General features: G+C 36.5%; 1 protein-coding gene across 12 annotated transcripts in view; it reads left to right on the top strand.

Annotated features, from left to right (window-relative positions):
- The window catches only part of Kantr (KANTR integral membrane protein), a 102680-nt gene that overhangs the window by 20552 nt on the left and 64407 nt on the right, over positions 1 to 17721 (top strand). The window contains exon 5 of one of the 12 annotated variants that reach the window (XR_006853445.2): positions 5011 to 5816. The exons of 10 other annotated variants lie outside the window; for them this stretch is intronic. Coding sequence is in view for 1 of the 2 variants with exons in the window: in XM_046452645.2 (XP_046308601.1) it covers positions 5815 to 6045 (231 nt within the window). In the remaining variant the exon portion in view is untranslated. Of the gene's footprint in view, positions 1 to 5010; positions 13093 to 17721 lie in introns of those variants that run through there. One more of the 12 variants, XM_046452645.2, reaches the window with a different exon arrangement.

Here is a 17721-nt window from a genome sequence, read left to right as displayed (position 1 = left end):
AAAAGAATTTTTTAAACCCACTCCATCTCATATCCCCCTTGAAATCATGACTTTATTTCTGAATTCTCCTAAGAGCGAAACTCTTCAAAAGAGTTTTTAAAAAAATATTAGCTGTTTATAGACCTTTATTTTATTTCTTTATATGTGGTGCCGAGAATCAAACCCAGTGCCTCACACATGCCAGGCAAGCGCACTACCGCTGAGCCACAACCCCAGCCCTTCAAATGAGTTTTTACTTCCTCTTACTCTTCTCTCTGTTTATTCATGTAAAATATATTAGATATGCTGGGCATGGTGGCACATGCCTGTAATCCTAGCCACTCAGAAAGTTGAGGCAGGAGGATTGCACGTAGGAGGCTAGCCTGGACAACTTAGTGAGACCCTGTCTCAAAATTAAAAATAAAAAAGTGCTAAAGATGTATCTCAGTGGTAGAACACCCTGGGATTCAATCCCCAGTACTGTAAACAAATGAATAAAATGTAGACATATGATAAAAGAATATATATTGTACATATGAGTTATAGTAGTATTATGAAAACTCAGGGACTCACTACCCCACCCAAGAACAGCATTAACGATAGCATCTACCCTTGTCATTTTCTATCTCATCTCCCTGTGTGTCCTTCCTATTAAAATTTCCCACTTTTTTAAGTTTTTTTTTGTTTTTTTTTTTTTTGGTACTGAGGAATGAACCTGGAGTGTTAAACCACTGAGCTACATCCCCACCCCCCTTTTTTTTTGTAGCAGGGTCTTACTAAGTTACTTGGTAACTTGTTAAGTTACCAAGGCTGGTCTCAAACTTGCAATCCTCCTGCCTCAGCCTCCCAAGTCATCCTTAAGTCTTGTGTTTAGCATTCCCTTGCTCTTTTTCATATATGAGGGTTTTTGTTTTTCATATTTGTGAGTATGCTTAACCAATACATGGTTTATTTGACTTAGTTGTGAGCTTTCTTACAATGGTTTCATAGTGGGGTTGGGGATATGGCTCAGTGGTAGAGTGCTTGTCTAGCATGCACAAGGCCCTGGGATCAATCCTCAGCACTGCCAAAAAAAAAAAAAAAAAAAAGAAAGAAATCATTAAAGTAAAATGGTTTCATAGTGTATGTAGTTTTCTGTGACTTCCTTTTTCACTTAGTATTATGTTTCTGTGATTCATTTCTGTTGTTCCATATAGCTGTACTTTGTTCATTATCAATGTATCACATTTCTTAGGGTGGTCATAAAAAAGTTATTTGCCCATTTATCTATTATGGACACTTGGGTCATTTCTAGTGCTGCTGTGAACATTCTTGTACAGGTCTCCTGCTTTACATGCACACCCATTTATCTATCCCTAGGAATGGAATTTCTGGCTAATAGGACATGTAAAAGTTCAGTTTGACAGGATTATGCCTGATGATACCAATTTACACTCCTTTTAGCAATCTATAAGAGATCACATTGATCCATACCTTCATATACTTGATGTTGCCCCACTTATTTTTTGTCATTTTAGTGAGTATAAAATATTTCACTGTGGACTTAATTAGCATTTTCCCAGTTATTGATGTAGTTGAGCATCTTTTCATGGTTATTGGAGACATGGTTCCTTTTTTTGTTAAAGGACTATTGATATCTTTTGTACCTTTAAATTTTTAACCATTTGTATTGATTTGTAGGATTTTTTTTTGGGGGGGGGGTACTAGAGATTGAACCCAAGGGTGCTTAACCATTGAGCCACATTCCCAACCCTTTTTTAAAATATTTTATTTAGAGATGGGGTCTCGCTAAGTTGCTTAGGGCCTCACTAAGTGGCTGAGGCTGGCTTTGAACTCAAAATCCACCTGCTTCAGCCTCTCAAGTCACTGGGATTACAGGCGTGCACCATCATGCCTGGCAATTTGTAGGAAATCTTTATTTTAGATATTCATCGTTTATCATGTATATGTATCAATGTATCAAATATCTTCTTAAAGTTTGTGATTTTGTTCTTTTGTGTGTGTGTGTGTGTGGTACTGGTGATTGAACCCAGGGGTATTTAACCACTGAACTACATCTCTAGGCCTTATTATTTTGAGACAGCATCTCACTAAGTTGTTGATGCCAGCATCCAACTTGTGGTCTCTTGCTTCATCCTCCCAAGTCGCTGGGATTGCAGGTGGGTGCCTTTGCACCTAACAGCTTTTTTTCTTTATTATATCTTTGCATGACCAGAAATTCTTATTTTCTAGTTGAGTTGAATAAATCCATCTTTTCCATTTTATAGCCAGCACTTTGTCTTGTCTTTCCTGACCAACAGTCATATTACGTACTCTTTGTTCTAATAAAGGTTTACCTTTTTATTTAAGTCCTGAATCCAACTGGAATTGATTTTTGTGTGGGTATAAGATATGGAGCTATTTTATTTTCTACATGGATAAACTAATGATCTGAAGTGCCACTTCTTTCATACATCAAAGTTCTTTATAGGTCTGTCTCTGGGCTTTCTTTGCTATTGACCAGATTTTTGTCCTCGAACCAGTACTGCATTACCTTAATTACTTAGCTCCCTTATAAATCTTGATATTTAATAGCACAAAATCTTCCCATCTTATTTTTCTTAAAGAGTATCATATATCCTTGGCACTTTTTATTTCAAACACTTCAGAATCAGTTTATCATGTTCTATAAAAACTTTGGAATTGTGATGAATCTACAGATCAGTTTGAGGAAAATTTATAAGTTTATGATGTTGCGTCTTCTTAGCTATGAACAGAATATATCCCTCTATTTTAAATAAATTCTTGAATATCTTTTGTCTGAGCTTTGTAAGTCTCTGCATAAGATCTTACATATCTTAAATTAGATTTACCCCTTCTTACTTTATGAGTTTTCTGCTTTTATAAATGGGATATTTTTATTTAATATTATATCCATTTTTCAGGTATATGGAAATGAGTCAATTTTTGTTTATTGATATTATTAGTGTTCATCTTACAAAGTTCTATTATTTTTAAGCAAGTTTTTAATTTTGGAGTAAGTTTAGATTTGTAGAAAAATAAGTAGAGAGATAGTATGGAGAGAGAGTTCCTATATCCTCCTTACTATGATACATTTATCAAACTAAGAAAGCAGCATAGATATATTACTGTTAACTAAATATCAGGCTTTACATGGATTTATCAGTTTTCCCATAAATATCTTTTTTTGTTCTGTTCCAGAGTCTAATTCAAAATACCACATTGTATTTCATTTTTATATCTCCATAATGTTCTCTAGTCTATGACAGTTTCTCAGTCTACCCTTGTTCTAGATGACTTAATAGTTTTGAAGATACTGTCCCTCGCATAGAATGTCCCTCAATTTGGAGTTGTCTCAAGTTTAAATGAATATCACAGAGTTTAAATGTCCTTCTTATCCCACCATATCAGGGAGTATATAGTATTCATAGGATATCCCCTGGTGATGTGAACTTCGATCCCTTAGTTAAGGTGGTTTTGGTCAGGTTTCTCCATGGGAAAGTTGCTGTTTTTCCCTTTTGGCATTCTGTTCTTTGGGTGAATCTAGACTGCCTTTAAGGAGAGGAGGAGGAACTAAGCTCCAGTTTCTGAGGAGGGTATATCTATACATATTATTTGGAATTCTTTTGTAAAAATTTATCTCTTATCCTTTATTTTTCCAGTCACTTATTTATATCACTATGATATCATGTATATTTATTTAATAATTTAACTTGATAACCCAATACTCTGTTCTTTGTTTTGTTGCTCAATTTGTTCCAGCTTTACCCACTGAGGACTCTTTCAGGTCTTGCTTCTTTGACGTGTCCTCATTCTTTGTTTTTGAGAACTTCCTTACTTTTTGGCACTACAAGATGCATCAGATTCATGTTGTGTTTTCCTATTCCAATCCTTCAATCAGCCATTTCTCCAAAGAGCTCTGGTTACTTTTAAATTGTCCATTCTTTTATGTTTTATATGTTGACAGTTTATCAGCTATAAATAATGAAAACATTTTTTTCCATTCCATTTTTTTTTTGCCTTTTGTTTATTTTTCTTGTCTTATCGAGATGGCCAAGATATCCAGTACAGTAATGAATAGAAAAGGTGGTAGTTGGCATCTCCATCTTATGTATTTTAGTGAAAACACCACTTTTTCCTATTAACAATGATATTTGCTGTAGGTTTCTATAGGTTTTATCAGGTTAGATAAATTCTATCCTATTGCTCTAAGAAGGTTTTATTTTTTAAATCATGAAAGTGTATTAAGTTTTTTCATCAAATGTTTTCTTCTATTTCTTTAGATGATTATAGATTTTTCCTCCAATAATCTAAAAATCTAGCAAATGATATTTATAGATTTCCTTCATTCTAGAACTTTGCAATTCTATTATAAACATAACTTGGTCATGATCTTTTCCTTTTTATACAACAGTGGATTTTGTTTTCTAATAGTTTGTTTAGTATTTTTGCATCTGTGTTTGTGAGTAAAATTGGTCCTTAATTTTCCTTTCTCTTGCTGTTCTGACTTGCTGTTGGCATTAAGATTCTTCTGGTATCATAGAATGAGCCAGAGTGTTCCTTCTTTTACAACATTTTGGAAGAATGTTTTTGGCCTAGTGTTTTCCTTTTGAATATTGAGTTACTATTAAACTTATAAATTAAAATCTGTAGAAAATTTAATGAAAAAAGTTTTGCTTCCATAAAATGTTTATTTTATATAAGCTACCCCCAAATCCAAACCAAGACTTTGTAACGACTGTTCAGAATTTGAAGAACACATAACCATCAACAAAAAAAAAAAAAAAAATCTTTTTTGTACCAGTAGGTGTTAAAATATTTAACACCATTTTTAAAAGTGTTCAAAGGTGTTTAACAGTTGAAATTATATGTAACAGCTTTTCTTTTTCACTGATATATATATATATATATATATATATATATATATATATATAGTTAAATTTTCTTATGATAATATGAGTAGATTTCAAAGCCAGTTGATCTCTCTCTTATTTAACTATTGCAAAATAATGATGAAGCTCTTATTTGCAGAACATGCATCATTATTAGAATCATCACCCTGCAGCTAGCTTGGACATCATTAGAAGGGCAACAAACGGATAGAAGTATCTGATATTCGGGAAGACAGAGTTTCAGGGCTTCTACCTGGAGCTACACCCTCCAGAAGCCCCTGCTTGGCCACCCTGCACCCAGCCCCATCCTAACCAGTCACAACTTGGGCTCTGCATGGTGCTTCTTGGAAACTGCAACACAGACTCCTCCAGCAGCTCCACATGTCCCTTGTCCTCAAATGAGCAGAAGACTTCAGAAGCTGGCTACTGAAGAGGCTGTCCAAGTGGTAGATCACCTCCTTGGTCCTGCTTAGCACATTTACCACAGAGCAGTAACTGAAAGCTGGATATTGCTTATTTGTGCTTACCACCTGCAGGGACTGCAGAGGGATTTGTCAGACCCCACTTCACTAAGGGCCACTCTCTAAGGATCTCCAGAGAAGGCTAGGATCTCCAGAGAGGTGGTCTTCCTAGGGTCTGCACTGCCTCAGGTCCTACCTGGCTACCTCTAGGGCTGAGGGAACCAGTATCTCTTTACCAGCCTGTAATCCATAAACCAACTGGAAAATTCTGCCTGCTGTTTTTGTTCTTTTGGTATGAAAGAGTTTTAATATACTGCTTCAGTTTCTTAAGTAGTTATAGGACTGTTGAGAATTTCTTTTTCTTCTTGAGTCAATTTTGGTAAAATAGTTTCCTAGGAATTTGTCCATTTTTGTCTACGTTTTTGAATTCATTAGCACACAGTTCCTTTATTTTTTTAGTTCTCTGTATATAATCTGTAGCTATGTCTCCTTTTTCATTGCTAATATTGGTTATTTGTGCCTTCTCACTTTTTTTCTTGATCAATCTCACCAGAGGTTTGTCGATATTATTAGTATTTTCAAAGAACCAGCTTTTGGCTTTGTTGCTTCTCTCTATTGTATCTTTGTTTTCTATTTCTTTAATTTCTGCTCTTATCTTTTTTGATCTCCTTCCTTCCACATTTTTTGGGTTTATTCTGTTATTCTTTTTCTGATTTCTTAAATTGCACATTTGAGCTCATTAATTTTCAATCTTTCTTGTTTACTAATTTGTGCATTTAAGGATGTGAATTTCCCTCCAAATACTGCTTTTCTACAAGTTCAGATATGTAGTATTTTCATTACTGTTCAGTTCTGAGTACATGAACATTTCCATCACCATTACTTCTTTGATCCACGAGCTATAGAAGTGTGTTTTTAAATTCCTTAAATGTTTGGAGATTTAAAATTTTACCTCTTTGTTATTGAAATCTCTCTTAATTGCTTTATGATCAGATGATGTGGTCTGTGTGCTAACAACACTTTGAAATTTATTGAGTCTTGTTTTATGACTTAAACAAGTATGCAATCAACAGTTTTTATTGTTTCCTGTGTGCTTTAAAAGAATGTGTGTTCTCCAATTGTTGAATACAGAGTTCTACATATGTCTATTATCAAGTTTGTTAACTATGTCGTTCAAGTATTATTTTTCTAAACTGATCCTTTTGGTCGTGATCGATTAGTAATTGAAAAAGGCATGTTAGTATTGAATGATGATGGTGGATTTGTCAATTTCTCCTTGTGGTTCTCTCTCTTTTTTGTGGCTTATGTATTTTATTAGGAATATACAAATTAATAATTGTTATATATTTCTGGTAAATATGTAACACCCCTCTCTATTCCTAATAATGCATTTTTCCTCAGAGTCTACTTAATCTTGTATTAATGTAGCAGCACAAACATTTTGTCTTGTTAGGATTTGTGTGGCATATAATCTTCTATCCTTTTAGTGTGGAGCATTTTTGTGTCTTTATGTTTTAATTATATCTCTTGGAAACTACATATAGCTGGACATTTTTAAAAAATCAAAATTATTACCTCTGTCTTTTAATTGAATTTGTTTCTACCATCACACTTTCTTATTTCTGTTTTCTACCACCATTTTCTTTAATTGTTATTTTTTAAATGAATCAATTAATTTCTTTATTTTTGCGGTGCTGGGAGCCAAACCCAGAATCTCACACATACCAGAGTCTCACTCCACCACTGAGGTACATCCCCATTCCCTATCACTGCTTTTTGCATGCTTCATTTTCTCTTTTCTCACCTGCTCTTTTGGTTCTAAGATTTGTTTTCTTACTATATTTTCCCCTCCCTATTGCTTGGATTTCTTTTTCTATTCTTTCTGTGGTTATCCTTGAAATTTTACCATGTGTGTTTAACTTAAACTTCTTTTAAAGTTGAACAGTATTTTAATCCCCTCTTGAAGAATGCAGGAAACTTAGAAACCTTCAATTTTAGTCATTACCCTTCTGACTACATACCATTATTTGCAAATATGTCAGTTTCTTCTTTTTTTTTTGTCCTAACCTCACGATTGTACGTCGTCATCCTCAGTATTATATTACATAGACAGTATTTGTTTGAACTTACATGCATCCATTCTTACATCTCAGACCATCCTTCTAGAATCATTTTCTTTCATTATGAATAGAATTTAAACGTTCTTTTAGCACAAGTCTCTTGGTGTTAAATTTTCCAAATATTTGTTATATGTAAACGACTTTAGTTTATTCTCATTCTTAAAAGATAGTTTTTTACAGTACTTAGAGAGAATATGATCTCGTCCTCTTTTAGGTTTGAAAAGTCTTCTTTGTTGCTGTTAAGAAGTACACTGTTGAGCTAGGAATGTAGCTCAGTGGTAGAGCACTTGCCTAGAATGTGCAAGATCCTGAGCTTAATCTCTAGCACTGCAAAAAAAAAAAAAAAAAAAAAAGAAGAAGAAAAAGAAGCACACTAGCACACTATCAGTCATCTAAACATATTTAGGTATACATTTCTTTTCATGTATTATACATACTTTGGAAATGTGTTTCATGGCTCAGTATATTCATGTTTTTTATAGTTTCTGGGAGATTCTCAATCATTATCTCCTCAAATGTTGTCTCTCTTTCATTCTATTTTTTATTTCTCACAATCTAGCCATTCATATTTTGGATCTCCAATCTGTCTTCCATATCTCATAACGTCTCTTTAATATTTTCTGTCTTCTTGTACTTCATTTTGGGCAATTTCTTCAGATATATCCTTTAGATTTTTCTCTTCTGCTATGTCTAATCTGCTATTCAATCTTTCCATTGAGATTTTATTTCAAAAACTATATTTTAATTAGTACAAGATCCATATACTTTACTTTGTAATTGCTTAGTCATCCCTTGTAGTCTCTTATTGTTTATTCACCTTTGTGATTACATCTGTTACTTCTTCAAATATTTTATACAATTTTCATTCAACTAGTAGTCACTGTTTGCATGAATGTAGTACTGTAAATGTTGTTCGTGTCTAAACCACATAATACATTCTGATTACGTATTCTGTGTTGTATACCTTTTTGTTTTCCTGGGAGCTAATGTTTTGTTTTCTTTTGCCTTAAGTTTTAGTACCTTTTAGAAATTCTTCTCTGAATTATTTTTTAAATCCAAATCAGACATGTCCCTTTTCTGCTTGAAATTCTCCTGTAGATTCCACCTCCCTCAGAACAAGAGCCACAGCCCTTACCATGGCCCAAGTGTACCTACCCAATCTGGTTCCTCTTACCTCTCTGACTTCATCTCTTGTCACTCTCCTCATCACTCATTCTTCTTCAGCCACACTTGTCTTCTTTCTGTTCCTCAAGCATGCTAGGTAACCTCCCTCTGTAGGGCCCTTGTGCTTGCTATTCTCACTGCCTAGAACATCCCTCCTCCCAAATAATCTGATGACTTGCCCAAGTATTTCCATTATGTTCAAATGTCACCTCCCTAGAGAAGTATTTCCTGATCAACATATATAAAACAGCCCCATTCGCCTCCATTTTCTTTCTCCTTACATACTTTGTTATATCTTTCTACGAAGCACTGATCACCACCTGATATACTTTATATTTATTTATTGTGAGTATGTTTGTCTCTTTCCCATAGACTGTAAGCTCCACAAAGCAGGGACTTCTGTTTTGTTCGCTGCTGTATCCCCAGTGCCAAGAAGAGTGCATCGTAATATTTAGTAGACAATAAATATTTGTGGAATAAACTGAATGAATGAATGAGTGAATGACTTTATTAATTAATGTGAAAGAGAGAGAGAAGAGAGAGAGAGAATGAATGAGAATATATATGAGAATGAATATTGCTTTGGGAAGTAGGCTAGGCCTGAAGGACATCCTAAGGAGCTTGGATACCATAGTTCACAAGGTTGGGGGCTGGGAAGAAGGAGTGAGGATAGCTTCTGGGTTATTTTGGGAATCAAGATCTCACTTGGTAATAAAAGCCCCATGTTCTCTATGACTGGCCCTACAATCTAGGGCTCCTGAAAGCAGGCCTGCCTCTGTCTCAACCAGCCCTCAAACTCTTACTCAGTGGAAGCCAAAGCCCCAGATTGCATAGGGATCCTAGCTAGCATTCTCCTTTCTTTTGTCCTCTGAGGAACTGTTTCTTGGTTCTCAAGCCAAGGGATCACCCATGTTAGACTTTCTATCTATGGTACTTGAGGGGAGGGAATAGTGAAGAAGCTGATAAATCTCTGGTAGATAGTTAAGTGCTGGTATAATGATGAACACTAAGTTTTGGACAAAAAGGACTTTTATCACTGTCCAGGTGGTAATGGTCTCTGGGGTTCTAGCCCTGACTTTGCCCCTAACCCCCTTGGGAACTAGCCTGGCTTCACTGTTACTGCCTGTGCATGACTAGATACTAGTTCTGTTGTCTAACATGTGCCCTATGCCCCATCCCCACATTTTTTGTCACCCGCTAATTTCATCAGAATATCATCAATACAAACAGAGCCTTGTGGCATGCTAGTAGAGACCTCTTTCTTCATGCCAGCATTAGTCATTAGCACACTGGGTTTAACCAGTTCAGTTGAGCAAAATTTGACCACTATGTTTTGGCCTTCTGCTGTACATCAGACACAGAAATAAACCAGGGTGTATTCCCAGATACAGCACCATAATTTCAGGGCAGTATGATCAGTACAGTGGTGGGCATAGTAGACTGTAAAACCCCCTAAGGAACACGCAGCCCATCTCAGGAGGCCAGGAAGATTTCTTAGTAGAAATGGCATAGGAAATGAATCTTAAATGATGAGTAGGAGTCTTCTAGTTGATTAATAAGGGGAAGATGGGCTGGGAATGTAGCTCATTGGTACAGTGCTTGCCTGGCATGCACAAAGCCCTGGGTTCAATCCCCAGCATCACAAAAGAAAAAAAAATCAAACAAGGGGAGGAGAGGGTGGTCCAGGCAAAAGATACATCATGGCAATGATCCAAAGACAAGAAGCAACATGGTATGTACCAAGCTGCCTCATGTTTCACCCATTTTCCCAAAAGACCATCCTAGGAGACTTTGATACACACCAAAATTCAGACATTAAGAGTTTGGGGCTGGAGATGCGGCTCAAGTGGTAGCATGCTCGCCTGGCATGTGCGGGGCACTGGGTTCGATCCTCAGCACCACATAAAAGTAAAATAAAGATGTTGTGTCCACTGAAAACTAAAAAATAAATAGTAAAAAATTCTCTCTCTCTCAAAAAAAGAGTTTGTACCCTCCCTGATGTGAAAATCTGATAAATATTCATAAAGTTAGTGAAAAGTTGGTCTGACCTGTCTATGAGCTTAATATGACTATAAGTTTCCAGTATTCCTGTTTTCCTTATGTAGATCATGGAGTTTATATGACTAGCTTCTTTTAGAACTCCCCTAGGTTTAGGCTCACTCCTACTGTCCTGGAGATTATAGAATCTTCCTCAGGCATGTCTTTCTTTTCTTTGGTACCAGGGATTGAACCCAGGGGTGCTTAACCATTGAGCCACATTTCCCAGCCCTTTTTTATATCATATTTAGAGAGAGGGTCTCACTGAGTTGCTTAGGGCCTCACTAAGTTGCTGAAGCTGGCTTTGAACTTTTATCCTCCTGCCTCAGCCTCCTGAGCTGCTGGGATTACAGCTGAGTGCCACCATGCCCAGAAGCCCCATGTTTTTCTGACTCCTGACGCCTGCCATGGAATAGAAACCCTTATCCTTCAGGAAATAGACTGGGCCTTGGTCTTGAGCTTTATTCAGAACCATAATAATCCAGGAGAAGTATGTAGTAGAGTCCAGCAGGCCCTGTTTCAATTTTATTAATTTTTTTGGTACCATGGATTGAACCCAGTGGCACTTTACCGCTAAGCTACATCCCCAGCCCTGTTTATTTTTTATTTTGAGACAGCATCTCACTAAGCTGCTGAGTCTGTACTCAAACTTGCAAATCACCTGCCTCCACCTCCTGAGTTGCTGGGATTACAGGCATGAAGCACCACACCCAGCAAGAACCAGAAACCCTTTGGTATCCAGGGCTGACTTGATAGACGTGAGAACTGCACAGTGGGGCAGGGACCCCACACTTGGTTTAGTACTTCATTGAAGTTCTGCTGTTACATTTTTGGCAATTCTGAGGATCCAACCCAAGGCTTTCCTCGTGTTAGGCAACTGCTCTGCCTCTATGCTACATCCCCAGCCCTCTGGTAGGCCCAGTTTCTAAGCATGGAACTCCTACATCTTGGTTATTTGAATGTAGCTAAGACACCTGCCATCTACCTTGATAGTTGCTGTTGCTGTTAGAGCAGATATACACCTGGCCATTATTTATTGAATACCTACTACTATTGCTATGAAAGGGAGAGCAGTCTAGGATTCAGAGTATGATCTGTAGATCCAGAACAATGTGAATTTGAATTAAAGTTCAACTAGTTATTGATGTGATTTGGATCAAATTTTGTAACACTTTAACCTTAGTAGTTTTAACATTTGTAAAATAAGGTTAATGTACCTACCTCAGAGTTCTTTGTGTGTTATAATAGCACATAACATGCAAGATGGGGCCTTCACAGGCACTAGGCCCCTCCCCACCCTGCCCTCTGGAAAGACTTCCTTCCTCAGCCTCTTCTTCTTTCTATGGCTCTTAAAGAGGACCCCACTTCCCCCTTGAAGTCACAGGGCCACTTTCTTATGGGAACTTCTTGATGGTACATAGCTTTCACATTTGAATTAAACCCAACTTTTTATGTTATATTTAATCTTATTCATTCTGGATTTAGTTTGCTAATAGATTCTTTAGGATTTTTGTGTCTTTGGTCATCTACTGTATTTGTCTGGTCAAAATTATAGTCATCTCATTTAGTAAATTAATGAGTTTTCTAGAATTGGCTCAAATCATCTAAATTTTCAAATTAATTATATTCTCTTATTTTAAAATTTTTGCTATAACTTTTACATTGTTTATAGTATTCATGCATTTTTTTCTCTTTTTAAAATTAGTCCCTCCAGAGATGGTTTTGGTAGTTAGCCTTGACATTTTTTTAAAAGTTTGGGCTTTTTGTACCATTATTTTATTTATTTATTTTTATGTGGTTTTGAGAATCGAACCCAGTGCCTTGCACATGCTAGGTGAGCATTCTGCTGCTGAGCCACAACCCCAGCCCCTAGCCTTGACATTTTACCATACAGATTTAACCTGAAATTTAAAGTTAGACATTACCATAATCCCCACCCAAACAATACAAAAAAATTGTAAAACTCTAATGTCTCCTAACTTTCATATTATTGTGTCTACTATTTTAGTTCTTTAAAGGAAGACATTATCACAGAAAATACACATTAACAATATCATTTTGTGCAGACAGTGTTTAGTTTTAAATATTTGTTTGCACTTTTATTTCCCCATCTTCTAAACCTCAACCCTAACTTTTGGGGATGAGTCTCCTTCTTGAAATATATACTTTAGAAGCTCCTTTAGTGCAGATCACTTAATAGGAAACTCTCTCAGTCTGGGTTTATCTATAAATTCCCTTTTTAAACTTTATTCTTCTTTAAAGATAGATTTTTGGGGGGAGGGGTACCCAATGCTAAATTACCTCTCTTTCTTCTTAACACTTAGAAGATATGGCACTGTCTTCTAGGTTCCATTATTACTGTTGCAAAGTCTGATGTCAGTAGAAATGGTTTTTGCTAGTGTTCTTTTTTCTTGGGCAGTTTTGAAGATCCTTCTTCGATTATAAGTCAACTCTAAGAACTTTTTTGTTGTTGTCCTCTGAATGTTCCTTTTTATAGTATCTTCATCTTGCTTCATGAATGTAATGTTTTTTTCTTGTCACTCTGAAGATATTAGATGATAATGTCTTTTCTGTGTGTTCTTCTCCCTTCTTAGTTTTAGTTTCCAAATACATATATTTGGGTGTCAGCGGTAGTGAGAAACTCTCACTGATGACAGATTTGGCTGCAGGTACCATAAATACCAAAGGTGTAACATATTAGAGGGAGTTTGTATAGATGGTGGGAAGAGGGGCCCCTCTACTAGTATGCAAACAGTAGTCAGTGCCACTGATCTGTCACTTGAGAGCCTTCTAGTGCAGTGGGTTCCAGAGCTAGACTGCCTGGGTTCAAATCCAGATCTGCGACTTCATAGCTAGTCAAGTTACTTAACCTCTATCTTCTTTAGTTTCTTCTTCAATAAAAGTGATAATAATGATAATGCTTACTTCATAGGGTTATTGAAGATAGTAATGAGTTTGTATACAAAAAATGTTTAGAATAGTGCCCTGGTACTTAATAAGCACTGTACATATGTTTGATATTATTACCATTATTACTTTGTGTGTGTTTGTGGTGCTGGCAATAGAATCCAGGCCTCATGCATGCTAGTCAAGTGCTCTACCACTGAGCTACATCCTCAGACCTCCATTATTACTTTAGTGCTGAGAGGATTGAAAGGAAAAGAGTTTCTGTGATGTATTGGGGAAAGCAGAGTATATATATCCTGCCCTATGGGTTCCTCCACTATCTTTGAAACAAATGCCATCCACAAAAAGACAAGGTCTGGAGTCTGAAGCTATTATTTGGACACCTTAGGATGTGGTATGTCAAGTTAATTAGGTAGGCAGAATGGAATACGATTCCTCAGTGGAAAATGGGAAGCAGTATTTAATGGTCGGTCCTTCTGTAGAGACAAGCTGTGTTGGATATTTCCTCACTGGAACAGAGAAATACCAAATGGGGAGAACAGTAACAGAGATAATATAGAGTAAGAGGATTTCCTAAAATTTAATAATGCTTTTTTCTTAGGAGCTAACCTGTAGATACTGTGATGATTCTTCAAGTTGGGGATACACCACAGTTAAGGGGAAAGGCTGCTGCCAGGAGTTAATTCATTTTAGAGGTAGGATTAACCACATCAAAAATGCTTTCAAGTCTTTGTTCTAAATACTCTTCTCTAAGTTTAGGGCCTTCTCTAAGTTTGGGGAAAGTCTTACCTCAATCACTGTCCCATACAATCTAGATGATACAAACAGGAGGACTGGGTCATACTGAAAGTAGGTGCCTCATGGGGAAGCAAAATTGAGGAAACATTAGGGTTAAAAGTGAAATTTCATGAGATATAAAATTTTAAACAAAATTTTATCGAATCTAATTATGTATGAAAAAAATAATATACAATGACCAAGTTGTGTTTATCCCAGGAATGAAGGGTTGGTTTAACATTAGAAAATCAATCAATACCATTCACCATATTAACAAGCTAAAAAAACAAGACTCATGATCATTACAATAAATACAGAAAGAGCATTTGATAGAATCCAACATCTATTCTTGTTTTTAAAAAGCAAAAAAACGAATGAGGGAACTAGGAATAGAAGGGAACTTCTTCAACTTGATGTAGGGTGCCTACCCCAAACCCACAGCTAACATGTTTCATGGTGAATGACTGAATGCTTTCCCCCACATGATCAGGAATAAGACAGGGATGTCCCTTCCTACCATCTCTATTCAACATTGTATTGGAAGTTTTCACCAAGTGATCAGGCATGAAAAAGAAATAAAGGGATTCAGATTGAAAAGGAAGAAGTAAAACTGTAGGCAACATAATGGTCTATGTAGAAAGTCCAATATAATCTACTGAAAAAAAAAGAACCTACTAGAACTACTATTAAGATGAAGCATATAGCCAGGCATGGTGGTACACACCTGTAATCCCAGTGGCTCAGGAGGCTTGTGAGTTCAAAGCCAGCATCAGCAATTCAGTGAGGCCCTAAGCAACTCAGTGAGACCCTGTCTCTAAATAAAATACAAAAAGGGCTGAGGATGTAACTCAGTAGTTAAGCACCCCTTGGTTCAATTCTTGGCACCAAAAAAGAGTTGAATAAAACAATTGTATATCTATTAACTTTACATTACTACAAAGAAGTATACGAGGCAACTAAAACTTTATAAAGAGAAAAGTTTATTTAGCTCAGAGTTCTGAGGATTCCAGTCCAAAATCAGATAAACCCATTTCTTTTGGGCCTCAGATGAGGGTACTGGATGACAATGGTGGGGTACACATGTCAGAGAAAACTACTCACATCATGAACCAGGAAGCAAAGAGAGACAAGACTGGCAGGTCCCCCAATTCCTTTTGCAAGCACATTCCTAGTGACCTAAGGACCTCCCATAAGGTACTACCTCTGAAAGGTTCATAGAACCTTCCAATAACACCACCTTGGTGAGATATACACACGTACCTTAGGGGATACTCATCCAAACCATAGCAATACTATGTACTAGCAATAGATAATTGGGCATAGAAAATTTAAATAATAATAATATCTAAAAATTATATATAAATCTGATTGCTTAATTCCAGAAATTTGGACCAGCTGAACAACATGGGAAATCCCATCTCAAAAAAGTGGGGGGATAAATCTGACAAAAGATGTAAAAGACCTGTACACCTGTGTGTTACCTTTCCATAGCTAGACCAAAATACCTGAAGCAATTAGCTTATAAAAAAGAAAAGATTTAATTTGTCTCATGATTCAGTGAGTTCCATTCTAAGATCAGGTGCCCTCCCCATTGCTTTGGGCCTCTGGCAAAGCTGCAAACTGTGGCAGGAGCACATGGCAGAGCAAAATGACTTACATCACAAGCCAGAAACAAAGAGACAAAACCAAGAAGAGATTGGGGTCCCACAATCTCCTTTGAGGATACAGCTCCAATTAAATAAAGACATTCTACATGGCCCCACCTCCCTATAGTGCTACCGGGAAGATCAAGATTTTAACAGGGGACACATCCAAACCATAGAAACCTGTACTGCTGAGAGAAAGGAGCAAAATAGATGGAAAATAGCATTCACAGGTCAGAAAACTTAGTATTGTTACAATGCCAATTCTTTCCAAATTCATCAATAGATTTGGTATAATCCTTATAAAAATATCAACAGGTATTTTTTGCAGAAATTGACAAGATGATCCTAAAATTCATATGGAAAGGCACTACAGAACTTGGCACAGAGTATAGAAACCCTGTTCAGGGTCCAGCCTTCCCACAATATCAGGACTTATTAGTAGATCCATACAGAGAAGAAAATCAGTGGAGAGGTCTCTATTTGCAGACAGTTCTGCAAAGGATTTGAACAAACAATTTCCTGAAGTGGAAACCCCACTAAAGGCATAAGATGCTGAAATGCATGAGTTATGAGGAAAGTATAAAATAAAAGTACAATGAGATTTCACTTTAGATCTTATAGACAAAATTTTGAAAAGCTGGATCATGCCAAGTCCTATAGTAGGGATATGGGATCCTCATGTACTTCTAGTGATGGTGAAGACTTTGACAGTCAGAGATGAACATGGTGGTACATAGTCAAATTCAGTATCTCCAGGTACCCTCTGAAGAAATTCTCACACAGATCCATAAAGGGTCACGTAGGAGAAAGTTCATTATTGTGTGATTTGCAACAGTGGGAAGTTTGGAGGCCTGCTGTGTGTCCATTAATGGGGGGGGGTACATGGGGACAGTGATGGATGCACTCTGTAGAAGGCCTCTTAGCAGTTGGAGCAAGACTTCACCATGTAGTACTGAGTGAAATGAAACAAACCATGTTACTTAACATTATTCATATAAGTCACAGATACACACATATATACCAAACATACATCTTCAAGAAGTCACACAAACAAAAAGGATATAAGTTAAGCACATTCAAAAGATCCTATGTGGTGTGGGTTAGGGGAGGAATGGGAGTATGGATAATAGGGAATAAATAAAACAAAAAGGAGAGTAAAAGATAAATAGAAAGTAGATACAGTTGGCCCTCTGCATCCACAGGTTTCACATCCAGGTATTCAACTAACTGTGGATAGAAAATGTTTTTAAAAACATCCTATCTTTACTGAATGTGTACAAATTTATTTTCTTGATATTATATTCTGTGAACAATTCAATATAACAACGGTTTACATAGCATTTACATTATACTAGATATTATGGGTAATTTAGAGATGACTTAAGGTGAACGGGAGATGGGCTGGGGAGTGTTGCTCAGTGGTAGAGCACTGGCCTAGCATGTGAGAAGTCTTGGGTTCCATCCCCAGCATGTTAAAAAAAATTAACAAGAAGTTAAGTACTTGGGAGGATATGTGTAGGTTCTATGCAAGTACTATTCCATTTTATGCAAAGAACTTGAGCATCTGTGGATTTGGGAATTCATAGGAGGTTCTGGAACAAATCCCTTGCAGATTCCAAGCAATAAATGTTTTCCTAGGCCTATTTACCCATTTCCCTTTGGTATTTGTCCTTTGGTATCTGTTGTTCAATAAAAAGGAAATAGAAACACATATCTTCTGTTGACCTGAGGCCAGAAT

The sequence above is a fragment of the Marmota monax genome, unplaced genomic scaffold (assembly GCF_021218885.2).
Source record: "Marmota monax isolate L192 unplaced genomic scaffold, Marmota_monax_Labrador192_F-V1.1 WCK01_AAM20220418_F8-fsc00223, whole genome shotgun sequence".
In the NCBI taxonomy this organism is placed as follows: Eukaryota; Metazoa; Chordata; class Mammalia; order Rodentia; family Sciuridae; genus Marmota; species Marmota monax.
Note: the sequence above shows the minus strand (reverse complement) of the source record. Positions and strands in the feature narration are given on the sequence as shown.